Raw genomic sequence first — 27,381 nt, forward strand, 5'->3', positions numbered from 1 at the left:
CAGCAAGCAGTGCCGGGCTGTATCTACCTGGGAGGGGGTCATTTTCCTTGGGCTTCCTCTTCTGCTTTCGCCCGTCCCTGGGAGCGCTCGTCTCCCCGCTGCATCTTTCAATGGCTTTATCAGAGCCTGCACCAACCCGAGCGTGAAAAGTAGCTCTGGGCGCAGCGGGGAGAGGTGGGGGGTGCGTGTCTGTGTGTGCCGCGGAGGGGGGAGAGCGGCGAGGACGACGGAGGAAATGTTATTCCGTCCTTTGTCTTTTCAACAATTTCTTTTTAATGCAACTTGCAGAGCAGCAAATAATTAGGGGTCTTGCGGCGCGGGCTTAAACTCAGGAGTAACCCTTCTAACGACCTCAGCGCCGGATAATCAGGTACGCGGCTGCGGGGCACAGCACGGCTCCCCACCCGCCGCGCCGCTCGGCCTCGTAATTAGAAGCCTCCACACTCGGCTGCATAAAGGCAGATTGCAAGGACAGCGTGAAGCCCTTGTTTGAAGCTGGGGGCACAAAGATTGCAGCGCCCGTGATGGATGGAGACAAAGGCTCCGGCGCTGGAACGCTTCCAGCCGCCTCCCAGCGCTTGCAGCAGCTCTGATGGACATTTTAAGGATTTCTTTGAGCAGGAAGGTTTATTCTCTTGCACTTGTCTCTAAATTCCTTCACAGCTCCGTAGGCGAGGGATAGGGAGGCCTCGGCGGCACGGGCACACGTCCGCAGCGACGTTCCCAGGGCCTCCGCAGGAGGGAACGTGTGGTGGCCCCTTTCCCTCAGCCATTTTATTAGCTCTCTTCTGCGACTAGCTGGAATGCCCTGGCGCTTGGAAACACGTAATGCTAAAGACAGGAGGCTTGAACCCCTGGATAGAAAATCCCAAGCCAGAAAGCTGGCCTACCTCACTGTGCTCACATGGATTTGCAAGAGTGGTGGCAACAACAGCTATATTGAAGCTGTAGCTGATGTTTGTGTAATTCTCCCTAAGCCTGAAGCATGAACAAAAAAACACCTTTCTAAGGAAGCACGCAAAACCTCTCTCTTCACGGATGAGAACTTGTTTTTCTCCTAATGATTTAGATATTTCTACGCACATATGTAAAAAATTGACACTGAAATGGACACTGAAATGTATCCCAGCTACTGGGCAAACACAAAGGGGAGGAAAAAAGACAGAGGGCAGCATCTTTGGGCAAGAACAGCCCTCAGAGCGAGCGGGTGAGAGGCAGCGGCTGCTTCTCTGCCGTCCCACGGCCACCGCCTGTCCCCGTCCTGGGGACAGGTCCTTGCCCCAGTCACCGGCCCCGCTGGCTGGTCCACGTCCCACTCCCCAGCCCTGGAAGCAGCCGGGGCTCCTTGGCCGCAGAGGCAGAAAACCGAGTGGCTCAGGCGGCTCCAGAAGAGCAGAGCAACCGCCCGAGAAAAGCGCCTGAATAATAAAAAGGAGACAGAAAAGCCAGCAGAGCTGCTCGGAAGCTGTCAATCGCCAGGCAGACAAGCTCCCTTCGGAAAGGGCACGGGAGGCAGGTTAAGGGAAGAGGAATATCCATGAGGCAACAAAATCCCTGTGGTTTCCTCCAGCGCCTCGTTTATAGTGACAAGTTAACAGGGCTTGGAAGAGAACAAAACACGAAGCTATCCCGAGGAGAAATCAGGCCACCCTGCCAAGGACCGCTGCCCTCAACTCGGGTTATTTGAGAACTGGCATTTGTAGACACTTAAAACCTAGGAAGATCATTAACAAGCTAATAAGAACCACCAGCAAAGGGAGCACAACCTGGACTCGCTCATGTGTTTCATTCTGAATAATGAAAGGGAAAAGCATCCAGACACTGAGCTGGCTGCAGCCAAAAACAGCAGCACAGAAGATGCTGCCCTTTGTATTCCGCCTCCTACCTTTACCGGCACCGCTGCAGCTGCGTGTCGGTGCTCTCCACCCTGCTCCCCACCTTGCCCTGTGTGCTCCTCCGTTCCAAAGCGCAGAGATGTCCTAACGCTCTGTGCAACTTCTCAGCTTAAAACCCTACATTGTCTCTACACAGAGACTCCAGAACTGCTGGGCTGCAGAACCTCTGCCCTTTGGAAATCTGCACACCCAACAGCTTAAAGGGAGCCGAGTAACCTTGCACGGTTGGGTCCAACAAGCACAAAATTATCTCCAGGAGACATCCATTTCCAATTTACCTTGTCATCCAGGCTCCTGACGCCAGTGTCCCTGCCCAACTTGCCATACCATTTGGTTTTGCTAAGTGAAAGACTGAATTCAAAGCCTAGCACAGGTTTTTTTGAACTTGCCAGCTCAAGGGGAGGCTGCACTTCCCAGGTCTGAAGATTTCGTTGTCTGCCTCTTTTCCTTCTTCTATTCTTATAATGTTTGTCAACTGTGATCAAAATTAGTATTCAAACCCTGCATATTATTATGCAGTAGCTCCAGTGTGTTAATGCTTCTTCCTTCTCTCCCTGCCCAAGGCTATGTCATCACATATGCTTTTATACAGACAGTTAACTTGAGCTAGCTCTGACTAAAAAAAAAATCCCTGGGAGAGAGCATGGCTACTCCTGATTTGGTAGTCCATATCTACCTTCAACTCTGTAAGTCTGGATTTTACTTTAACTAGCTATATATGATTTTACTAACTTTAAATACACTTTTATGCTGGTTGTTTTACACACATTTCGGCTGCATCATTCAACAGATCTGCTTGCCTCTTCCTGCAGCAAGACATGTGTTTACCTGAACAATACCCTTTCACCAGAGCTTTTTGGGAAACGGATGCTGAACACAAATATGGGGCACTAGAAGGAAGAGAGCCGTCGAGAGTGTTTGAATGTTTTGAAGGTGATTCAGAACTGTGACATTTAGAAACAATGTGAAATAAAAGCACCTTGGCTGCTCCCTGCTTGGCATGCACACACCTGCTGCAGATAGTTTCCGCAGACTCCTTCGTGCACCTTGAACGTACTGAGGAGCACCTCTGCCAGCGCCTCTCCTCCAGCCTGTCACCCCACAAGGACGGACACGAACCCCGCCGCAGCGCTGCGAGAGCCCGGCCTCTCTCCCCGACATGGAGCACGTCTCCCGACGTTCCCAGAAAGGCCTCTTGCCCATCTCCATAGGGCATCCCGCTCTCACGAGCCTCCCACCCCCTCTAGACGTGTCTACCAGTCAATCTTCTCTCACTGGTAGCACCCAACAATGCAACCAGGTGCCACGAGACGGGACAAGGTGGAGAACAGCCAGGAAGCGAGAGCTTCCAGAGGGCTCTTCTGCTGCGGCGGCCGCGTTACGTCAGCTCCTTCACTGTGATTAACTCCTCGACATCCTGCTCCCGTGACGAGCGGGGGAGGACAGCCTGAACTCAGTGATTAATTTCCCAGCACGTTACCTCCTCCCCTCCCGAACCTCACCCTCACCATGATCTTTATGGCTTCTGTCTACAACGCGAGGGGGTTTACAGCCAGATACAGGTCTGACAGCTGACATTTTATCTCTGAGAAATTACATTTGGGGCCTTTCCACACTCCTTTGCCAGACCCCACGGTAGTAACATTTGCAAGCGTGAGCCCACCTCACAAGCTCTGCATGAGCAAGAGAAACCCTCTCCTCCACAAGCTCTCATTCAAATGACGGTAATTAGAGAAACTCATCACTCCAGACCTGGAATGGAGAGGGAGGAGATGCTCACTGTAATTGGAGACATTACATGGAGCCACACTGCGCCAACCCGCTCTCCCAAAACCAGGCTGGCACTTCCTGAGTAAATTGCCTTTTTTTTTTTTCAGTCACATCGGTGTGCTTTTTAATACTGTGGACTACAGGAAAGACTTCGGAGGCCTGATTAAATGTAATGCAGTCCAAGAAAACTGGAAGAAGGGGGGAACTCTCAGAAAGGCAATCGAAGTGAAAAATCTATCAGCGGTCCTCTGGCTTAGTGAGAGCCAAGAGTCCTGCTCTAAACACACTGCAACTTCCCAGTCATTTGCTCTGCTGGACACTCTGGGGACCCCGGCACAGCAAACTACAATTTCTAGTAAATATATCCCAGGGACACAATTAGTTTTTCAGCTGGGGGCATGATAAATTGGTCATGCATAATTCAAAGGTGGAACAGGCTGCGGTATGAACTGCTCCCCGGCAGCGGGATGCAAATAGGCTGCCCGGTGCGGAGCTGACGGCCGCCGCTAACACTGCTGGCTTCATTTTACATCCTGCCTTTCCCGGTGTCCATCTACATGCGCAGCAACTACCACCTCGGCCTCTCCTTCTGTGCATCTCTGGATAATTATAATTTCACAGCAATGTATCCATCACTGTCCAAGCGCCTTCTGGGACTGAAAGCACATTGTTTTCACAACAAACACCGCTCTCCTCTGCTCGCTCCACTCCATTTTTCCCTGTGCAGACAAGACAGAAGGGTTCCAGCATAGAGAGAGGGGTCAGGGACTGCATGGTTGGCTGGCAGCACTAGGTGGCCCAGGGCAAGTAATTCCGAATCTGCCTCAGTGTTCACGTCCGCACAATGGAGATAATTCCAACCGTGCAATTGCAAAGACAAGCTAAGGCCAGCGAGGAGCTCTCCATCTCCGGCCCGGGAGCCCCGGGAGGTGGCTGGGGGGATGCAGTTAGCCGAAGAAACAACCCAAGTTCTCCGGGCCTGTTTTAGGTATTCGAATTTAAATACACAGAATTACTGTTCAAGCTAATCATGGAGGGGAACAAGAAAGTTTGCAGCTTGACAGGAATCGATCTAATGAAGAATCAAATGAAACTAATGGAAATTTTGGGAAGAGGTTCTCAGGGTGCACTTTGTAGCCTCCCTGCTGCGTTTAAGCCAGGCATGCCCACTGTCCGTGCTCGAAACATCTATTGGGGAAAAAGATCATTACAGGCAGCCACGTCACCATGGCTCACCACAACTGAACTGAGTAACTCCAGGCTGACAGCCCCATTTCACTAGCTGCAGAACTCTGCTATCTCACAAGGGTCCAAAGTCATTTCTCTGCACAGGCTGCCATTTACTGCTCTTCAGGAATGGAATAAGCATTTAGGTCTAGTCTCTGGGAAATACTGGTTGGGCTGTGCTGGAATATCTCCAGCTTTTGGAAAGGGGTAGATACTAATGAAAAAGTTTGTTTGATTTCAGTAGTTTATCTGCACGTATATCAGCCATTTAATTTCATGGTCAGTCACACATACCCAAGCAGGTGACTGTTTTCTGCCTGATTGTTAACAAAAATAATCCACGTTTGTTTGTTCATTGGTTTTAAATGAACGTTTCCACCCCCTGAGAGGGACGTTCTTTCCTGAATAAGTCCGGGTTCATAGTTTTGCCATGACTCAAAGTAACACTACCATCAAGTCCAGAAAATAAGCCTTCTCAATACAGTAAAACTGCGATTGACTTGCCAATTTCTCACACTGCCCTTGCCCGTACTCTACTGTGCTAATGTCTCTCAGGAAAACCCTCCAAGCATGGCCCTCTTCCATTCCCTTACCATTAGCAGAGAACGGCAAACAATGTATGAGAATATTTTGATATTCTCATTTTATATATGTCAAATACTTAAGTTACTGGAGGAATCTTCTCTGAAGGAGACATCAGAGGAGAAAAGCCACACAGGCTGTGTGCTTCAGGCATTTATTTACAGAACCAAATCGCAAGACTGCGTTTTGGTTGCAGGAGGTCACAAAGAACAGGAAGCTCTGTGGGCTCGGGTGTGTGCTGGAGCTGCTGGGTGTGATGGCAACAGGTTCTGCAAGACCTGCCCGTGATGCCAACCTGGAGTCTGGGCTGAAGGGTGGACCACTGCAGAGTAGGAGTTGAAGGTGAAGAAAAGGACCAAATCATCAAACTCTCAGCAAGAATTACAGTTCCTTCACGATGCCAAGTCCTTTCCTTCCCCAATTAAACAAATAAACAAAAAAAACTAGGTGCAGAGGGAAGAGACGCTGAAAAAAACACAGGCAAAAACATGACCATGAACTATCAGCGTGAAGAAATTCATGTAAATAAGGTGCCACCAATCATCCAATAAAGGATGAAAAAAAAGTCTTGTGCTCACTCACTCAGGGCAAAAGAGCAAAAAAAACCAAGGCATGGTCTTGCTTTGGGAAAGGTTTTGCTATGGAGCCTCAAGGCCAACAAGCTTTGCCTCTGATAGACCATGGTGCAAGAGGAGGGTCCTCTGCCAAGACTCCACTGCTGCTAAGCACTAAAATGAAGAGTTTGTCAGCTCCAGCATCCTGGGTGCTCTCAGCTGGCAAGGCAAAAACGAGCAAGGAAAAAGCCCCAAGATGCCACCAAGAAACCACAGTCCTCTAAGGAGACCAACACTATATAGCCATACTTCTCCACTGATAACTCTATGTACATACACCCATTTATACACAGAAATACATAAACACAGACAGAAATAAGGGAGAAGAACATAGAGAAGAACAGTGCCTTCATAACCATCATCTCTCAGACAAAACCCTGCTTTTTATTTACACAAGTTATATCCACAGTGCACCAGGAGTAGAGCCTCACAGGCATTTACAAAGCTGGCAAATTAAAACTGCAGTTTGGTCAAAAATACTAAAAAGCCTTTGTGGTTCCATGGAGCCAACAGCCCCCAGTGGAGGCTGAACCAGCAATTCCTTCCTGGGTTTTCACTGGAAAAAGATTAGAAGCGCATTAGCTATAATATGCCCACATGCTTTGTTTTGTTCGCTTTCTGTTTTGTTTCTCAGAAAAGAAGAGCAAGCTAGAAATCTCCCCTCCAGAATATTAGAAGTAACAAATTTTTAAAAAATTATTAACAAACACTAACCTCAGATCATTAGCCAACCTGGCAGCAGACCAGAGAAAATTTATAGCCGACGTGCAACATCAGCTTTCATCCAGAAATGCTAATTTCAGTAAAATGAATAGTGTGTGGGCTTTTCATACTGCTTTGCATTTGGCTCCTCACAGCCCTGTTTAAAGCCTGGGAACCGGCCATATAGTTAAACTGCACAGATGTTCGACAATCTGTACTTGTGTTAATTACCCTAATGTGAGCAGAAACTCAACAGATCCCCGCTAATGAAGGAGAAAGTTTTCCAGCGCGACGGCCGTATGTTGCATTGTCGCCGCGGCCCCGGCGCCTCCTCTCTGCCTCCGTCCTCGCCGGCTCCGTTGCGTTCGCGGCTCCCTCCTGCCTCGGCGGAGGGCACGGATGGCACCAGTGTACGACCACGCGCTTGCACTGCGACGGGCACCACGAGGCTGAGCGGAATTGCTGCATTTCAACAGCGCCGTTTTGAGCGGTGAGAAAAATGGAGGCATCACACTCCCTGCGCTGCTGTCCCTGCCCATCTGCCGCCTTGCTGCCGGTGCTGGCCGAGCACGAGCTCACCACGACGTAGAGAGCCAAGCAAAGAGATGCTGCTGGACCAGGGGGTGGGTGACAGAGCTGCTTGTGGAGCGGCCAACACGGCCGGCCCTGTGATCTGTGTGGAGCGAGCGCTGCTGAGCGTTGCTGTGGGAAGCGCATGAGCAGCAGTCGCGCACTCAGATGCGCAAGGGGGTCTCCTCAGGCACAGCTATGAGGAGGGAAGCAGCTCTCGAGCGAGCGCCGCTGCCAGCGGCAACGAACCAGCGCCGCTCCCCAGCTTAACCCAGCATCAAAACACACTCGACCCCTCTCGAGAGCTGCTGCTCCCAGTGAGGGTTTCGCTCGCTGCCTCATGGCCTCCCTGCGGCCCACGGAGCAACCCGCTCCACGGGGGAAGGCAGGGGCTGCCAGAGGAGGACGTCTTGCTTCCACCCACCAGCAACCTCTGAGCGACCAGCCGTGGCCCAGGCTGCGGTTCAGATCTCCCGGGTGTTGCTACTTCTCCAGCTAAGAGCAACGCAAGGACCCTCACGGGAACCAGCGGCGCACTCACCACGCTTGGCTTGCCTGGCAGGCCCTGCCGACGCAGGACTGGGAAGGGAAAAGAAAAAAAAACAACTTCTGCTCATTTATTGCAATTGTGGTGCCAGCTCAGCCTCCTCTGGCATTCACAGAGCCAAGAACTTGCAAACTCAGAGCCTGAGCAGCAGCTGCCGCTCTGGGGAAGTTGGCCACGTTTCACCTGCGCTGCTTCACATCGCTCTTCGCTGCCCAGTGGGGTAGGTGCTTCCCCTTACGCGCTTGCAAAAGCACTGAATACCTTTCAAAACCTCCTTCTTCATGAAGTGAGGAGAGGTGAGGGAGAAGCACCACATGAAAAGGTGGGCAGGGAAACCAGGATAACCTGGAAAGAGTTCAAAATTATTTAGAGAGCACTGGGGCTCTTCCTTCCTCTTCATCATGAGTCCTGGAAACAACACAGCTCTCTAATGGCAACTCCAGGCACCCACGGGCCAGTGAAGTGACAATTTCTGCACTTAAACAACACTGAGCTGATTTAATTACTGCACTTAATAGTAAGAAAAGATGTCTCAATTTAATCTTCAAACGGCCCTCCAAGATCAAAACACAGCTGGCCGGATAACAGGATGGCCTAGGCCAGCAAACAAGTAGGTCCAATTTGCTCGAGAGCTGCATCCCCTCCTTGGCACGAAAGGCCAAGGAAAACTTGTGCTGCTGAGCAGCTCCAAGCAGGGCTCCCCTGCCCCTCTGCCCGACTTTGGTTATACAAAAAAAAGCTGACTCATTGGTGAAGAAATGCAACACGATAAAGGAACAAATGATGATGTTTGGGAGAGAAAAAGGAGTAAGGGCCAAGATTTAAGAGGTTTTGTTTTTATAATCCTTCAAGATGATTAAGAATGAATGAATCAGATTAAAATCACATGGGGACAAAGGAAGGTCTCTACCTCTTTTGTTTTTCTTGCCATTCCAGACAGAAGGAGACAGCTCATTAAGGAAAGCCCTCAAGACAGAGCCCTAGTGAGGAACTCCCAAGTTCTCTCTCTCTTTTTAAGTGTCTGTTGGCTGAGTTTGGCAAGAAAAAAAAAAAAAAGTCTAGATAAAAATTAACCATTTACTTCTGACATTTCCAATTACCCATATGAAGTTGTGATTGTTGCTTTTTTTTGCAAAGCATCCTGAGAAACGCCTCCCCATTCAACCACTTGCAGTTTACATTTCTATCGACACGACGCTGGCTCTCTCCAGGCACCTTCCAGGAATTTTAAAGTTTTTGCACATTCCGTTACAGCTACACACAGAAAAGTTAACGCCAATCGCCCAGCCACTGCAATGTTTCTGTAATCCCCTGAGCAACAGCGAAGCCTAAATAAACTGTACACAGCGTGCAGCTTTCCAAGTTCCTCTTCCAAGCCCTAGTTAGGGCTACACAGCCCACTTTTTGATCTAAGGTCTACTAGGATTAATTACAAATAGTTCACTAGAAATCAGCTGTTGATTTTTGTGGGCTCAGCTTCATACCAATAGCTGTCTAGGCTATATTGTTGCTAAGAGCCAGAAGTTTTTTTTTTTTTAAACTCCCCTCAAATTTTTTCAAGCTTATTTTCCTTTCAACAAATAACCGTAATTTGGTAACTTGTGTTCCAATTTTAGGGAGAGTAGGTACATCATGTTTTGGGGGATTTTCAAAAACTTTTTTTTTCCCCCCAATATATATTAAATATATATGAAAAAAAAAAACATACATATGTATCTGTATGTGCAAACTGCATGTGGATCTTGCTCCAGGTTTCATGACACCAAGGACAATAATAGCTCTTACTCAACAGAAGATACTAGTGGCCACCAATTTTTTTTGCCACTGCACCATGAATTTGGAAGACAGTACAAGGACAAATTTGCTCCCATTCGATGTCCATCCTCTATTCTTACTAAACTGCAACACCCTAGAGGAATAAGATGTCTATGTTGAACACAATCAGGGTCAAGCAATTCAGTGGTCTGCTCAAATATCCTGGCAGGCCCGAGACTCTTATTAGACAATCACAGAGTCACTTAGGTGGAAGGGACTTCTGGAGGTCACCTAAGTGGAAGGGACTTCTGGATGTCGTCCAGCTCAACCTCCGGCTCGAAGCATGGCAACTCACACATCCAAGAAGGGCTCCTAGGGCCTTCTCTGGCTGAAACCGCACCCAGATTTGGGGTTAATCCCCTCAGTGTTCATCGAAGTACCTTCTCTGCCACTGACTTCAACACAGGAAAGAGCTAAACTTTTAGAAATACTTCATTTTGCAAGAAGCTGGAAGAGTACACAGCTCAGAGCTCTTACAATACAGCCTTTGTACTTAGTGACCTGTGTTCAAGCTCACCAGAGAACAGTCCCCTTATGATTCAAAGTAGTTGGGTTGAGACATCTGAATAGTCACTCGGAATAAAAGCCTCCCAACTCTTTGTTCAAATGATTTTGTTTAGCATGGGCTGAACCACAGCTTAAACCCCCCTTCCCCATCAGTTTCAGTTCTAGAGCAATAACAAGGGGTCTTTAGGGGGCCCTTGCTGAAGTTCAAACAAGTGAACGTTTCAAGTTTGGCTGTTTGTTTAAGTGAGAAAAACGGGGGGGTGGGGGGCACGAGCAATTCCCTTAACTAGAATTCACCAGTGCAACCGACTAGAAAATCTCCCGTCTGCTTGCGAGGAGGGAGTCAGCCTTTTCCGAAGGCTGAACGACAGCTCTGCTCAACGCACACAGCGCCGAGTGTGAAATCCCCACCCCGGCGCTGGCAGCGCCGATACTCCCATAGGTTTCCGCAGGGCCAGGATGTTCCGACCTGTTCAGACAACTCGTAAAGCGCCATTTCGGAGACGCACCTTTCCGGGAGATTCCCAAGGGCCTTTTGAGTTTTGACTTAAATGCCTGGATTATTTTTACAAGTGCAGTTATAGGTCCTTTGTTCACAGGGAGTTAAGCAATACAAAGAACACAGCAAGGGAACAATGGAGGTATTACCATGCATGATTTGTCTCAAAAAAAATTTCTCCTTCTTTTCATGAAGTTGTAGATCCAATTTCAGTCTTTATTATCACTTTGCTATATGAGAAAGTGGCTCTTAATTTTAATAAAGGAAGGGAGCTTCATATTTCAGCAAGAACTAAAAAGCTTCCTGTAATACAGGGGGTGGAAGGCTTTTGTTAGCAGCTACTGCAGGCTAGATTCAAGGAGGAAGAGGCTTAATCCTTTCCACACTGAGTAAATAAATCAGGACATACCCTATGGCGGGGTGGTACCCCAAGGTATCTTGTCTGGTTAGAGAACATGAAATCACTTCTGCCTCCTCTACTTAAGGGAAAGTGAGAGAAGGAGCTAAAAACTGTGTATTACACTTCATCTATCACCAAACTTCGTGCCAAGATTTGAATCTATGGTGCACCACTGGACTGATAAAAAAACTTGTCACCAATATAACTGGTCTGAAGCAAGAGACGTATTTAGCTTCAGAGATTTTTGCTGAGATCTGAGATAATTTTCTCCCTTGTCCTTTCTACCTCACTCTTAAAAAGGGACCTGTGGTGTATTGAAAGAGATTATCATATAAAACTTAATTAATTGTATTCTATTTTATATCAAGAATGAAGGTTTGACCTATTTCACAAAACAAAAGTATATACGACTTATTCACACAGGCATGTGCAGCTAACTTTTAAAAAAAAATTATTCCCCATGCTCGTTTCATGGTACCATACACATTTTCAAGCAAAAATTCTGATTATTTTGCTGAAGTTTCTGATCTCTTCCGGTTTAAAATGCTTTACGAAAATTCCCTGTTCCCTGAAAGTAACCAACAGCCCTATTATTTTACACCCTTTCCCAGTAGGCCTCATTTATACTAATGCTGTAGCCATACTAGCAAAATCCCTCTTTACTCTTCACCAGCGAGCACCACATTCAAACACAGCTTCATAGAACGGTTTATAACGTTGCTCCGTCTTTGCCCTGGCAAAGGGAATGAATCCAGCTGCACGCTGAGCATCAGCAGCCCCTTCTGAACGTGGCCCACGTGGGAAGCAGACAAGGACCCGGTGCCACTTGCGCTAAGCGCGCAGAGGGGCGAAGCGTCTCGCGGCAGCGCAGGGACGAGCGCGGCACTCGAGTCACTCGGCTTGGGTGCCCCAACCACCCTGCCAGCTCCCCGGGCATCTCACACCTCTTCCGTGGTGTTACGAGGGACAATACACGACTCCCTGCGTTTCCAGAGCCTGACACAGGGAAAGAAATAACCCTAGGAACCATGAACCCGCACACAGGAGACAATTCTACTGAAATACTAATAACTAAAGAATTAGTAAGATACGTCCTGACAGATTTAAGTCAGAACCGAAAGGAGAAAATGGAGAAGCCAAAAGCAGAAGAGCTAGGTAGCACTGGTATCTCCTGCCTCTCTTGCATACTATTCCTTGCAAAGAGATTTAACAGGCTGCAAAATACAGAAGGGAGATACAGCACGTTTTTATGATTCTTTTCATGCAGCTGAGGATAAAATCCTTGCCCTTCCTTCTCCTTGGGCCATCCATCTTTCCCAGGTAATGTAAAGCCATTCTCCCAGCGGGTGGTCCTGTTCTTGCAGACCTTAATGTTTAATTGCCACAAATCAATTCCAACCTCAGCGCTCAGGCTGCTGCTACCCCTTCTCCCACCCCCTTCTCTTTAAACCGATCACAACCCGGGGTCCTCTCGGGTTATTAAATTCATTTTTGGACACGTCGCCTAGACAAAGCAAAGGGGCCGCAACCTGCGCGGCTGCCCGCAAGGAGCGGAGGCTGCGCTGGGCGCGCGCACGTGTGCGCACACAGGCCTCTCCTTTTGGTTTTTTGTCCAACCGGAATTAATCAGGAACGATAAACACTGCTTGGCTCCCGAAAGCAGCTGTGGGGGGATGAAATGTGCCTCTTAAGCTTATCAGCCTGAGCGCCGCAGAGGAGAAAGCGGCCGTCTAAGCCCGCGGATAATGGGCTGTCCTTTCAGGAAGGTATCAGAGGTCTCAGGAGAGGCAGCCAGCACAATGGTGTGACCTTCAGCTAATAAAGCCCACCCTAGAGTCCAAAGAAGCTTGGGGAATATTGACAAAAGTTCATATTTACAACAGCCTGGACTCTTTCCAGATACCATTACCAGTTTAGTGAGCTACAGTCTCTCTACATACACTCACACAGGCTTTTATTCCATCTCCTCCTTTCTTCCTTTGTTCCCATGCTGGCTAAAAAAAAAAATAAGTCGGAAAATGGCAATTCTGCTAGTAACAAGGCCCCACCAGCAGCTTTTTTAATGACGACTTATTCAAAATTTCAATTTGAACCTCAGCACTGTCCTCTGCTTGAAGGAGATTCAAGGCCTCTTGCAAGGATTCGCAGTGCGTCATCACACTCATCAGGAAGAAAGCATATGTGTTTTTGTGGAAAATTTGCTGATGTATTTATACATCTTTAAACAAAAAGGCAGCCAGCATATTGTAAAATGAGATTTTTTTTTAAATAGGCGCTGGCGATCAATGCGGTCCCAGTTCGAAATACAAAACCAAAGCTTTTTCAAGCAGAAACTGATCCCCCCCAAGTCTGCGCTGTGGTTAGCAAAATGAGGCTTAGCCCACAACTGGAGTGCGAAGGCATGACTGGAATACAAATAACAAATAATATTTTAAAAACTGTTCAGGCAGTTAAAAAAATCAATTTTAAAACAGAAAAACTGTTTGAAGCAGAAGTTTCATTTTTCCGTGTCCTAACATAACTCCAACACAAACATATAAAAAGAAAGGTTTGGAGGAAGTCTGTTTTCAAGGGTAATTTCATTGAAATCAATATTGAATCTCAAAACTTTAAATGGAAATAGCATTTTCTGTGGCAGGACTGTTTTGATCACTTTTCAATCCAGCCATGCCATTCTGCCACTTTCATTTATCTGCCCCATAATTTATCTCTGCCTGAAAACAATCTTGGTGAGATTCAAAGGGATTAAAAAACAAAGAAACAAAAACCACCACATGCATTCGCCACATAATGTTTCCTAAAAGATGCCTCTGTTGCTTGGCAGTCTCATTTTCCATGCCAGTACTCAGCAGGAACCAATGTCATTGAAAAGAGAGGACCAAGACTTGACAGAACGTCATGGTGACCACCGAAGTCCTGCTTTTGCAGCCCTTGCTTTCCAGCAGCCAAGAACACGTTTCCCTCAACAGCTACAGTCACATCAGCCACACTGACAGGACGGGCTCATGGAGAGCTCTCTAGGCTTCCTCAGTTTGGGCCCAAAAATGCATTCTTGCTCTATTCCCCTTATCCTGTTCATGCATACTCATTATCAGAAGAGTTGAAGGATCGGTTACAACCCAGTTGAATTAAAAGGAGTTGAAGTTCCTGTCGCACTTAAAGCTCTCAAAACAAGCCAGGTCATGGGTTGGCTAATCAAGGCTAGTAAGAGTGACACGCACCGGGTCGCGCACTAGATGGCCCAGGCAGTGGGGAGCAGGATGAAGAGTCTTCACTTTATGGCCACTAACCCAAATCAGTCCTGATTCAACCAACATCCTATCTCTACAATGACTGCTCAGTACCCTGCCTGTCATCCACGCATCCCATAAATCCTATACAGGATTCATACAATCACATTCAGGTATCCACACCTTGGGAAAGAGGCACTGCTACTGACTCGACTGCAACAGAGTATTGACCAGCAGAGGATTTGCTGCCCTCCACCCTCTTCCCCCATTACTCCAGTCTGCGTCGGTACTCCCTCCAGGGACAAGTCAACGAGAACAGCACACAGTACTAAACACAGAGAAGAAACACAAACAGGAGGTCTGTAGTGTCAGCAGAGAAGTGACACCGTACACATCTTGGGAAGACATCAGCTAATCGATCCCAGAGGAAATGGCACAGGACCACAACATTCCTCTGGAAGAAGAAAACTGCAGGAATGAAAGGCATGAAGTTTCTCTGGCTGGAAGCAACAGCTCTGCCTGGCAGGAGAGCTGAGCAGGACGAAACATGCAGGACCACGGGGTGAAGGGAAGACCTCTGACGCAGTAACGCACGATTTGGATGATAAGAGAAGGTGCTACAAAACACACCCGACGTAACCAAAGCAAGGCCTTCTCACCAAACACTGCTTCAAAGCTGTGAGCTCACGCTCCCGACACGGCAGGTGGGCCCCTTACACAGAAAGGCTTTATTTACAACAGCGAGTTCCTGTCGAGGAGCTCTGGAAACAAATGTGTCTCGTTGTACTCTTACACCTGCTTTATGTGACCGAAATCCCTGCTTATCAAGAAATCACAGGACACTAAGTGCTGCCCGTTGACACAGGCAGACGCAGGACACGTGTTCCATCACACGAGACATTTAACTGCTGTCCAAGTGCTGCCCTTCTCACTGCCAAACCTCCGGCGTGCTGAGGAGGTCCTGCGTTCAGGGCACGCTTTGAACACTGAGTAGCGGAGATGGAGGGCTGAAAAAGCAAGTTTTGTCCCGAGAAGGTTCAACCCTGCCGCCGCCAGGGGAGCTCCCCAACGTCCCCTCCTGCTCTGTGCACAGATGCTCCCGTTCCCCCAGGCAGCTGCTGCGACACCGACGTTTCCAAGGGGAAAGAATTGTCTCGGAGCACCAGAGTAAGAAACCCAAATTGCTTGGCCATGTTGTCGTGTTACATAATGATTAGAAGTCAGCCAAGAACACGACTGGATTTTAGAGGCCCGCTTCCCTCTGAATTTCGTCTTGCTGCCCATGACACGCTCACCCTGAAGATTTTCTCCTGAGCAGCTACCCGACTAAAACACAGGACACCCTTACCATAAAGTCCTTTGTTAAAACATCTTTGCCATAAAGCTGCAAAACCTTGGCTCCCGAGTACATTAAATCCTTATAAATCTGCCTTCATTTTAGCCATGCAGTATTTCAAGACAAAGCGCTTCTTCAGAAAGATAGCACTTTAATGAGGAAAGGGGCAAAATATATAAACCAAACCTCATTATAGTATAATTTCTGGAGACAAGCATGCTGTTATAAAAAGACGCCACGGCAATTGCATTTCACATGGCTTGAAGATTTAGCACTTTTAAAAAGCCATTGCTGCTCTCAGCCATTGGCACTGCTGTGTTTTGAATATAGCAGGAAGCAACCAGAATTATGGGCCCATTGTCAACTATATATTTTATATTCTGTAAATTGTTGAAAATTGTGGATTTAACTCTATTGCATGCTGACAAAATGTAATGTGCAGGGGACGTGAAGAGCCTGGCTACAAGTTACTGTTTATACTTGTACCTTTAAAACCTCTGCATTCTTACAAGCCAAGGTAACTGGCACATCACAGGCCCTGCAACTGGTTTCCAAAAAACCAAACCAAAACAAAAAAACCCCAACCACTGTATTTGGTTTTCCAGTGCAATTCAGTTACTTTTTACACAGTATCAAACATCACGACCCTCCTCCAGAGCCAACCGGAAAAAAAATATTACTGGAATATAGCATTATCCTAAAGAAGAAGCTCTCTATCAAAGGAGCATCCTGAATTACATTGGTCTGGAAGACTTTTAAACTTAATCTAATCAAGAAGTCATTATTGATTAGATTTCTTCCATATTAGTCTTCCAGCTGTAACTTCTGAAATGAAAGCTGATCAATGATTAGGTATTTACTACAACCAGTAGGGAAAACAGGAGAAAAAAAAAAAAAAAAAAGAAGAGATGAGTGTAAACATCACCAGAAACATAACCAATGGTTTAAAATAATATAATAAGCACCCAAACAAAAAAGAATCCACCCCAAAACCAACAGCAGGGAAACGCGCTTCACTGTAGCTTTGACTTGAAGTACACGTAACACTGATGGTTACTGACAGTGAATACACAGCTGGAAAACTAAACCTTCCAAGAGTGACAAAAATGGGAGGGCATTTTTTGAGTTTCTTGGTACCTCTTCTTGAAGGTTATGCAAGGAGAGACAGAATTTCAGCAAATATTTTAGTTCTTATTAGGGGTTTGGATCAACAGCAGGGTGAAAGGCTGATACTGTTACTGATGAATATACCCAGGTTAGGAAAATCATCTCTTTGCTGTAGCTCGTAATGAATGAAATTCTGGACTGAAGGGTGCTTATTTCCCCTGATTAATACAAGGTTCAACACTCACTATATGATTATGGTCATGGAGTAGCTCTTCCGAGGGCAGTTCTCAGAGAGGACATCTGAAGAGGCCATAATGCACTAACACTTTTTCTAAACGCAGAACCAATACCCAAGGCTTTAGGTCCTGTTTCTGATATACTTTTAAATGTTTCATTTAAAAGATGACTCTTGAATTTTAAAAGACAACAGATTCCTCTCCACTACCCCCTTGTAAGTCACAGGGGACCTATGCAGCTCTCATCAGCTTTGCCACAGGAGCAGCCAGCCAGCTGGACAGCCCTGAACGAGGCTGTCACCGTACAAATCGTCACCGAACGCCTGGCGTTAAGGCACCCGGCCTAGCACAAGACTTCCACTCACTGCAATATTTTTCTGCTTAGCTCTGCAATTAAACTGCAAGAAAGAAAGTAACTGCAAGTGAATTCACATGCTGCTTTTGTTTTACAACCTCCCCACTTCCGCTCTTCGTAAGAGGATTTGGGGAAGAAACTGGAAGCCTTATCACAAGTGTGTAATGAGACCCTGAGCTAACAGGTTAGCTGATGTGGAGCTGTTAACAGTGAATTGGCTTGGAGACAGCAAAAGTAAAAAAAAAGGGGAAAAAAAAGAGAGAGAAAAAAAAAAGGGAGACAGCAAGGGTGAGAGACAGAGACAGCAACCAATTCAGCTGCAGGAAATCAAGCTAAATCAGTCCCAAGTGCCCATGTTGGAGAGACTTGAGCTCATACCTTGCTTGTTATCAAGGCACTCCTGATACGAGTCAGCTCCAGTTCCGTTGAGGTCTACAGACAAAACAAAAAGTTTCATTCACATCAAACGTAAACATCAGAAGCGTCTCAAATGGCAGCCTCGTGGAGCAACATGTTACGTGCAAATAGCTCTAGCTCTTTAGAAGGCCATGCTGGTTTTCTGGCACAAACTGTGACTGGTTACGGGCAGGCCGCAATAGCTGCACGCCGTGGGCCTGCTCTGGTGCCGGCCTTGCCAGGCTGCCCACGGGCCCACGTGCGGCCAGGGCGCAGGGCAGGATAGTAGAAGCTGCAGCAGGGCAAGTTCCTCAAGCAAATGAAGGATGGAATATTTCAGCTTCAGCCTAACATTGCATGGCCACTGTGGGTCCTATCAAACCATGGGTTCAGACGAACGGCTCCCCAACTATGGCCTGGAATAGACTTCCTCGTGGCTCCCGGTGCTGCTCCCCTTCGGCTTTCTGCGGCTACATCATATTAAAGATGACTAAGAACACAAGAACATACTCTCCTAACACTACTCTTCCATGGAAGCAATGCTACGCTGCAGTTACCATTAAGGTTATTTGATCCAACAGCAGAAGAGGAGCTGGTCCCAGAGGCTGAGACACTTGCATGAGTGCGTGTCCACCCAGCGAAGAAACCTGGCAAACTCCAGTCCCGTTGGCCTAACGGGGCTGACTCTAAACACGGCTGTGGTCACACAAGTGCTTCGCACAACCAGCATGGATCTTTCCTAGCAGAAACCTTCATCTGCTCTGGGGTTTAACTAGATTTAATCAGCTTTGTGTAAAAATGGTTTAAACTCTGGGTTAGCAGACTCAGGTTACGACATAGCTTGGACCTCAAAAGCAAACCAGAGAATGTTCCAGCATGGCTTTATTACTGCTTTACAATCCTGTTCAACCACAAAGAAGTCTGGATGGTCCTTAAGGAAAAGTTATTAAACACATCTGCAAAGCCTGGATGAACTAATACTCTGAGCTGCTTACACGCACTTTACGTACTGCGCTAAGCACGCGGGGCAGAGCTGGACCCAAACGTGGTAGGTGCCTCTGCACACTGGGCGTCCTCAAAAAGTGAAGGTTTTGTGCACCAGCCACCTCGGTGCTGCGGCCGTGGGCGCTTAAGCTCAGCTCCGATGGATAACCGGGCTGCTGACCTACTCGCATGGCACGGGACGTGGCACTCTGCTCATGCCAACGCCAGCTGCACTGAAACGGCTTGTCCTGAAGGCGACCGCGACCACAAAATCAGCCCCTGCTCCAGCCTGGCGTTCGCAGCCCGCTAAGCCCACGGGGCAGACAGGCCAGGCACTGCCGAACGCCTTGGCCACCACAGAGAGGGGCCTGCAAGCCCCGCGTGTCTCTGCACCCCGAGCCCCGTCACGGCTTCAGGCCCCGCTCTGCTCCCACGCAGGCTGCTCCCGCCGCCGGCCGCGCCGGCTCCTCGCGCACGCACAGATCCGCATCACATTCAAGAGGTTTCACGTTCAGCAGCAGCATTTTACGAACAGAAAAAAAGGCAAAAATTAAAGTTGCCCCACCATTTGTGTTGTGTAAATCCCAGATAATAGATCTTCTCCCTAATCCTAATGAGGCCTTCCTATTAAAAATCTTTATTAGCTTTCAGCTCTGCAGATTGCCCAAAGGCTCATCAGTTTCCCTATCTCTCAGTACCAAGATCTGCTTTAACTTTTACAAATAGCTCTAAGATATTTCCCAGCTTATCAGCATTGCCAAGCAGCCTGTCTTATCATTACTATTGCAGATAAAATAAATGAGCTCAGGATGATATGAATAATGGCATTTTCTGTAGGCTGGTTTCCCATTACATTTTCAACAGATTGTAGATTTAAACTTCAGCATAAAAGAAAAAAATAAAAGAGGAGGAGGAAGGGTGGCTTTTTTCCCCTTGCCATTTACCTTCACTGCCTTAGAGCACAGGCTACACTTTTAAGCTCACCTGATGCGAGCTGGTAATTAATTTTGAAATGGAGCGCAAACACCTCGGTTCTGCCTTCTCTAAAGGCCGAAAGCCTGGATACTTCTGGGATGTTTTTTCAGATGCATTTGCTGGAGAGAGACAAGGGCTAAATTGCACTCTGCCTAATGAAGCCATCTTCATTAGTTTGTTCCCTTCGCTCGCAGGGCAGGAATACAAGGCAGGCTGGGAATTGCAAGCACGGAAAGCAAACGAGCTGCATCGGAATTAAAAGCCGCGGCTGCCACGGTGCCGGGCACAGCAAGGGGGTCAGCTCCGCGGCACCGTTTTCCGCCCGGTCCCGCAGTCACCGCTGCGGCGTTAACCGCTTTTCCCTGCCCCAAGCCCCCAGCCCTGCCACTCTACCAAGGTTATCTATTATTGGTAGTGACAGGTGAAAATTAATCTCCTAATTATTTCTTGCTGCGTAATCTGCACCGAAGAAGGAACATAAAGGGATTAGGGTGTGCCCTCGGCGTGTGTGTGTGTGTTCCCGGGATTTGTGCAGCACTTCCAACCATCTTGGAGACAGGCTCCGCTGTAACTCCACAGCCCACAGCCCTGGAGCGAGGATCTACCTGCAGGCATCTCAGCAGCCTAAACATTATCTTTTCACTGTGATTATTTAGGGAAAAGAATAAGGATTTGCAGCTACCATGCGTTTGTTTTTGTTTTGGTAAAGCCGGTTGCTGCTGAAACAGCGTCCAGGCACAGGTTCTTCCTCCGCTCACAAACACACCCCGAACAACTGACCCAGCTCACGTGAATTCAGGATTAAAAGTCTTGCAGCTGCCTCCCAGGGCGATTTAGCTGTAACGCTCTCTCCACAAGAATGTAAACTAGGTTGCACACTTTTAATTTTTAAAAGTCATTTACAAAAAGAAATATCTCTTTTATAAAATGAGAGACTCTTATCTTTGCCAAGAGCATGACCTGCAGCTCTGCAATGCTTTCTTTATGTGAACTCTAACTTTCCGCTTACCCCGCCACCCACCAGGAAGCAGGGTTTATCTTTACAGTATTAAAGATGACACCTTTTATTTATCTTAGCCTTTTCAGTGTGGCCGTGTAAGTAAAACAGTCGCTCTGGGGAACCTGTTTTTCTATTTCCATGCCAATAGGGTGATCTCGGTTTAGATTTACAAGAACTGACAATTGCGGGGTCACATTTTTGCCAGGTAAAATCACATTAGCTACCTCGAGAGATGCTCCTGCGCCGAAGCAGAGAGTGCGAGACGGTTAATGCACCGATCTCCATGTGTAAGAAGCCCTCCAGGAGGGGTGACGACACAGAGCAGGGACGAAGGCCACCACCTCAACACCAACACCAGCCGGCGAGCCCTTCCAGCGCCACCAGCCACCGCGCGCTCGGCCGCGTTGCTGCTGGCCTTTCCTATGGGATACGGAAACGCCACCAGTTCCTCCATGCAAACTCCCAGGGCTCAAACCCAGCGCCACGCTCCTCCTTTTAGGAAAGCCAAGCCCTGCCACGAACTTGGAAAGCAACCCAAGGGGATCGGCGAGCGCCAGCCACCCGGGTTTGCACTGCAAGAACCTCCCAGCCGCGGGACCGGGCTGTGAATGAGAACGGGAAAAGGGCACCGGCCGGGCCACAGAATAAAACCCTCGGGAAGACGCGGAACTGCGAGTGCCCTACGAAACCAGGCTCAACACTGTAGTGGCCCTTAGCAGCCACAAGGTGGCAAGCAAAATACTACAAAATATTATCAATGAAATGTTCGAATAGGAGCCTGGACTTCAAAACAGCCATTGCACCTTTAACTTGCTAAAAATAGTTGTAATTGTACAAATCTGCCTCAATTACCAAAGCCACCATCAGGGGTCACTGCGCTCCCTCCTCTGCCGGAGCCGGCGGAGCAGCAACCGGGATTTTCGGCAAAATAAGCAAAGCGGAAGCACATTTGTAACTCCAGGGAGGGGAAGAAAAAGCTGGACAAACCACTCTAAAAATTACAAGAACCGCTAGCACGGAGGCTTTAGACGAGCAGCTCAGACTAAACAAATTCCCCATCAGTGACAGAGGTGTTAAGATTTTTCATCTTTTTCCTCTGTTGGTTTTGACACCTTTAAGCCCGAATCTGACAGCGGCTTTGCCAGGTAGCTCGATTTTCAGTTCCTGAAGGTTAAAAGCTCTCCTCAGATTTTAAACAATAAAAACGCTGGAGTCAGGAGGGCGGGTGTGTGGAAATGAATTATTTTCCTGTTGAAAGCAACTGCTACTGAAACAGTAAGGACACATTTAGGGGAATTTTTGCAAGCGCTCTCTTCTGCGGCTAAAAAGCAGCAATTCTTAGGAGATTACAAGCACCGTGAAAAGCACATCCAGCTCCCTGCCTAGGCTTATTAAACACACAAGATCACGTATACATATTTTTATGTATTTTACATTCACCGGCAGGAGCAGAAGATCATCTGTGTTTACACCACTAAGGTTAAATCCATCAATCAGACCCACCTTTCAATAGATAAGCAGAAATAATTTAACAAAGCCAAAATTAGGAGCCTAATCCGTCAGTGTTTTCTCTTTGGCATTAAATACATATGGAAATGAGTGACGACCATGTAGTATTTTGTGTGAAGTTTGAATCCCACAGTTCCCTAGTTTCTTACACTGTAATTATCAGAACAAAAGAATGTGTACACATGCAAAGCAACTACCTACTAACAGACCAGGAGGACTTTTAAAAAGCCTATTTTTCAGGAAGATATTTTGTTTATGGAAATCTGATGCACAAATTCTTATCCATAGGCATTTCCCAAAAATGCTCCATCACCAACCTCATTATGTGATACAGAAATTCTCCCAAGGGATATTATGTAATGGAAATTCCTCCTTCCTCTCCCTAAGGAGTATATTTCTCATTACATCTCCTAGTAATTGATCGGTCTAGGAAATCATTTCTGCTAAAACCATATGTTTTTTGTTCTTTTTTGTTGTTGTTGTTAACCTGGTTACAATTTCTATCTTTATTCAGCAGGATAAAAGCCTGCTAGAAACCCTAAAATTTCCCTTTCTGATGCATAACCCTGATGCTTGGCTCAAGTAGGCAATTAAGGAGGAGCCGTGCATTCCTGTACCTGCCTGACTTCAGATCCTGTAAATTCATGCAGTCATTAAAATTAACCAGCCCGCATTTCCTATTCCAACCAAAGAAATAATTTTACTTGACTGAATCTCCTGTGATTGTTTTAAAAGTCTGCTTCATATTCAAATCCACCCAGACGCTATAATCCTTGGTTATTATGAATCACTCAACACAAGGGTACTGGGAGTCAGAAAATAAATGATTTAAGGCATAAAATGACGTGCACACCCGTGCTTTCCAACTGCACCGTAGGACACAGACCAGCTCAGTGGAGATCGCAGCCTTTCGGTGCCCCTCTTGCCAGCACAGACACCATTAAACACCCCTCAGCTCTCGGTTTAAAAAGCAACAGCAGAACCAGGACCCTTTACCAAAGGTTAACACTTGAAATCGCAATTTTCTTGCCAAACCAGGGCAAAAAACACCAACTGCTACTAGATACAGCCCTTCGGTGGGATTCAAGGCATATTGCAATCCCTTTTTTAACTTGAAAACACCAGAGCTGCTCCCGGCCCCACTATTGTGTTAACCTACAGCAGGCCACGAGTTCCAGGGTACGACTGTCCATCCCGAGCCGGCAATGCCACGATGTATTTTTACCTATTCACCATCCTACAGTTTATTTATTGGAGAGGTTTGGTCCATTCACACAACCATGGCTTAAGGTTCCGCTCAGAATAACCCACCTTTGAATCACATGAAAAATCATCCCATTCTCGTAAGTAAAGCAAATCCGGCTAAATAAAACACAGCCTTCTTCCTTTTGTAACATTATTCTCCCCAGAAAACAAAAGCCAGATGGCACACGCTATCTTTTGGCTTTCACTTATGGCGTATTTAGAAATCTGTTGTCACTAAAGAAAAAAAAAATAATAAAATCCTTCGGCAGCGCAGTGCGAGTCTCCCGCTTGCAGGAAGTTAATGCCGTGCGTAGAAATCAAGCCGCTCGTCCTTTTAAGTCCGCATGCGGGGAAAATCGGATTTATACATAAACATAAACCTCCGAAGTAAATTCTGATCGGGGATGACCGCAGATTTTGCTCTTCAGAAATAAGAAAGGGAAGATTCTGTTTTCTTGTAATACCCCAGCAGCCTTTTCCAGCTGAGCTCTCCAGAACCGATAATGGAAGTAAATAATTCCCGTTCCTCCAGCACTCGGCAGCCTGGTTAAAGACAATCTCCGGGACCCAAAGCAATCATTCTGAACAGTAACTTACATAACGAGAAATTATCTTTGTTACAAAATTAGGTTAAAAGGACCTTAGATACCATAACGTTACCAAAAAAAAAAAAAAAAAAGAAAAAAAATCAGGACAGGCACTGAAAAGATGAGCGAGCCAGTGGCCTCAGGAGATAAATGAGCAACTTGAAGACGATTTTCAAGCCTACAAAACGCTTTCAATTCCGGCGAGACGTGCGAGCATTTGCCATTTAAGAAGGTCTCTCCTCCCTTCCCTTCCCTGCCCGTCGCCTTCTTCCCCAGCTCTGATTTTTTCCCCAATCATCTTTAGCTAAGCAGTGACCTGGAAACCTCCCTTCCCCCCAGCCCCCCTCCCCCCCCCGCCCCAAACCGCGTTCGAATTTGTCACTTTTCAACACACCGGGTTTCGGTTCTTAATTGGATTAAGCGATTCTCGCCAGCTAAGCGGGCGGCAGCGGCCACCGCCACAGCGGCGGCCTCCGCGGAGCCGCCGGCGCGAACCGCGCTGCGCCCGAACGGCGAGATCAGCCAAAAAGAAAGAAAGAAAGAAAAAAAAAGAGGGGGGGAACAGGAAATACTAAAACTTGCTGTTCTTTGTGGCACGCTGAGGAGGCGTCGAAGGGGTTAACCCCCCCCCCCAGCGTTTTTAACTTTCTTGCCGTTTCTGCGGGCCGCGCCCGCGGAGCCGCCGCCGCCGCGCGGGTCCCGCCGCCCCCCGGGGCTGGCGGAGGCAGCGGCCGCCCCGGTGCGCGCGCCCCGCGGGGCCCCCCGCGCCCATCGCGGCGCTCCCCGCGTTCCTGCCTGTGCTGCTAGAGCCGGGAGAGCGGGCGCGCACGGGCGGAGTGCGCGGAAGCGGGAGGGAAACGGGCTGCCTCGGGGAGAAGAAAGGGAAGGGGGAAAGGCAGCGCGGCGGCCGCTCGCATCCCGCTCGCCCCAGCGCGGCGGGGGCTGCGGCGGCAGCTCGGGAGCCGCGAGCGGGGCGCGAGGAAAGCCCGGGGGAAACGGCGGATCGGCGCGGCCGGGCCCCGCGGCGCAGCGAGACGCGACGCGCGCGGGCGGCTCCCGCGCGGCCACTCACCGTGCGCGCGGCGCTGCATGTCCCGCCGCGGCTGCCGCTGCCCCGCGGGGGCGCCCGGCGCGGGGCGCCGCTCCGCCCGCCTCCGCTCCGCGCCGCTCCGCTCAAAGTTGGCGCCGCGGGGCCGCCGGGGCCGCGCGCACGGGAGAGGCGGCCGGGCCGCAGGCGCCGGCATGGGCGGGGGCGCGCACCGGGCTCCCGCGTGCGCGCTCGCGGCGCCGCATTCACCTCGCCCGGGACATTATTCCAAGCGCGGGCAGGCGGCGGCGGCGCTGCGGGCTCGGCGGCGCTCCCGGCTCCGCTCCGCGCCGCGACTGCTCCGCGCGGCCGCGCCGAGCGCCTAGAGCCCCGCGCGCGCGCGCGCCGCCAGCCCGCACCAATCCAGCCACGAGGCGCCGATCGCCGCCCCGCGCGCGCGCCCGCGAGCGCGCGCCCGCCCGGCGCCGCCCCGCCCCGCCCCGCGCCGGAGCCGCCCGGGGGGCAGCGCGTGCCCGCGCCCGGCGCGGCTTGGGCGTGCAGGGAGCGCGCGTGCACGGCGCGTGCGGGCTCCGCACCCCGCGCGCAGCGAGCGCGGGCACGGGCGCTGGGCGCGCACCCGGCCCCAGCTGCACGCGCGTGCCCGGCGAGCGGAGCGCTTGCACGCGGCAGGGCCCTGCGGCCGGGGGAAGGAAGGCGCTGCCGGAGCGGAGAATCCCCGCGGGCTCCGGAACCCGCCCCAGGAGCGCAGGGCAGAGCGGCAGCCACCGCCGCGCGCTGCCCCATCGCTGCGTAACGTTGACCGGTGCATCCCTGCACTGAGCCAATAGACGGTCATCACTGTACACCGCAAAATCCTTGCGGAGGGCAGCTGGTGCAGTAAAGGTTTCCACGGCATCCCTGCTGCCGTGTGGGGACGGGTGCGTGCGCTTCCCCTCCGCGTCCCGGCCAGCTGCCTCCCCTCTCCCGTGGGTGAGCAAGGGCACCCGAGGGCCTGCCCTGCCCGCGGTTGCCTTCAGACACTGAGTTCACACAAGCCCCACCAAAACCTGCTGCCATGGGCTGTGGAGCCACCGGAGCGGTGTTCCTGGGAGCGCGTCCCTTTCCCTTGCTCACGGAGGTGGACCCAGGGGCTGGTGGTGGGGAACTGAGGGGACCAACACGCGGAGCCGCAGCACGGTGCTGGTCACCAGGGCTCCCGGGTTTAGGGCACAGCCCTCCCTACGGAGCAGATGCTGCGTGGAGCCCAGCTGTGGCCACGGATGCCACCGCGGGTTAACTCGGGATAAACGCACACGGGCGCAGCGTGACTTGCGTTCCTGTCTCCCAGCCCGCCACGGGGCTGCTGAACACGTCGCCCTGGGGCTGCACACGGTGGCCACGTGAGCTGCCACGTTCAGCGCGAGCTGTGCAGGAAGGCGCGCGGAGGGAGGCGGGGGAGGCCGTGTCCCAAACGACATCCAGATGTGAAAAGCCTGTAAATAAAAACATCAAAAGCCAAGGGGACGGCACCAGAAAAAGGGCTCTCTGCATCAAAACCAACGTTTGTGGCCAGAAAGCGCAGGACCCTGTGGTGCCCGTGATGGCAAATGCTCTGCAAATGCGGTGCTATTGCCCAGGGGGTCCCACCTGGGATGGCCGTGTCACCGTGCAGGAGGTGTTTCCCAGAGAGCACAAGTTGTAGTTCTAGCCATGCGAATCTGCAAAGGCCCGAGAAGCCTCTGTATCAGCACGTCATTATTTAGATCGAGTCTCCAGAAACACGAGCTGCTTCTCAGGAGAATCAATATCACTCAGGGATGGCTCTTAAACCTTGCTGGTCTCATCAAGCAAGTAAATAAAGAGGCGCATTTCACAGCTTTGGTGTCTGCTGCAGGGAAGCTACGACGACAGCGAAATCCCAGCAGAGGGAATGGGTGACCCTCGGGGTAGCCTCGTGGCGCAGAAGCAGCCCCGGGCGGCTCTGCGGCCAAACCAGCAGTGAGTCCCGGCAAGGGCACCGCAGCCTTGACCCAAACGATGCTCGTCCCAAGCAGAAAGCTGCCTCAGGGCGGGATCTGCCAGATCCAAACAGCTCCTTAAGCAAAGCGTGGGCCTTTTCCAGCGCTCCTTGCCTCTTCCTGGGAGCTGAAAGGCTGCTGGCAGCTTGAGAGACCAGCCCCAGCAACAGGAGGGGAAGCTCTTACCGGAGCAGAGCACCAAGACGTCAGGGGAAGGAGCAGGATTTGCAGCACAGAGGGGAGAAGGG

The 27,381-nt window shown here is 49.6% G+C and overlaps 1 protein-coding gene across 17 annotated transcripts in view; it reads right to left on the bottom strand.

Annotated features, from left to right (window-relative positions):
- FBRSL1 (fibrosin like 1) overlaps positions 1 to 27,381 on the bottom strand; it is a 484,528-nt gene that overhangs the window by 77,492 nt on the left and 379,655 nt on the right. For 13 of the 17 annotated variants that reach the window (XM_088532476.1, XM_088532466.1, XM_088532470.1 and 10 more), the window contains one exon: positions 17,771 to 17,824. The exons of the other annotated variants lie outside the window; for them this stretch is intronic. In XM_088532476.1, coding sequence (XP_088388602.1) covers positions 17,771 to 17,824 — 54 coding nt within the window. The remainder of the gene's footprint in view (positions 1 to 17,770; positions 17,825 to 27,381) is intronic. 17 annotated transcript variants of the gene reach the window in all.

Source organism: Tinamus guttatus, unplaced genomic scaffold (genome assembly GCF_059628265.1).
Source record: "Tinamus guttatus ecotype Peru unplaced genomic scaffold, ASM5962826v1 Tinamus_guttatus_pri_ptg000459l, whole genome shotgun sequence".
NCBI lineage: Eukaryota > Metazoa > Chordata > Aves > Tinamiformes > Tinamidae > Tinamus > Tinamus guttatus.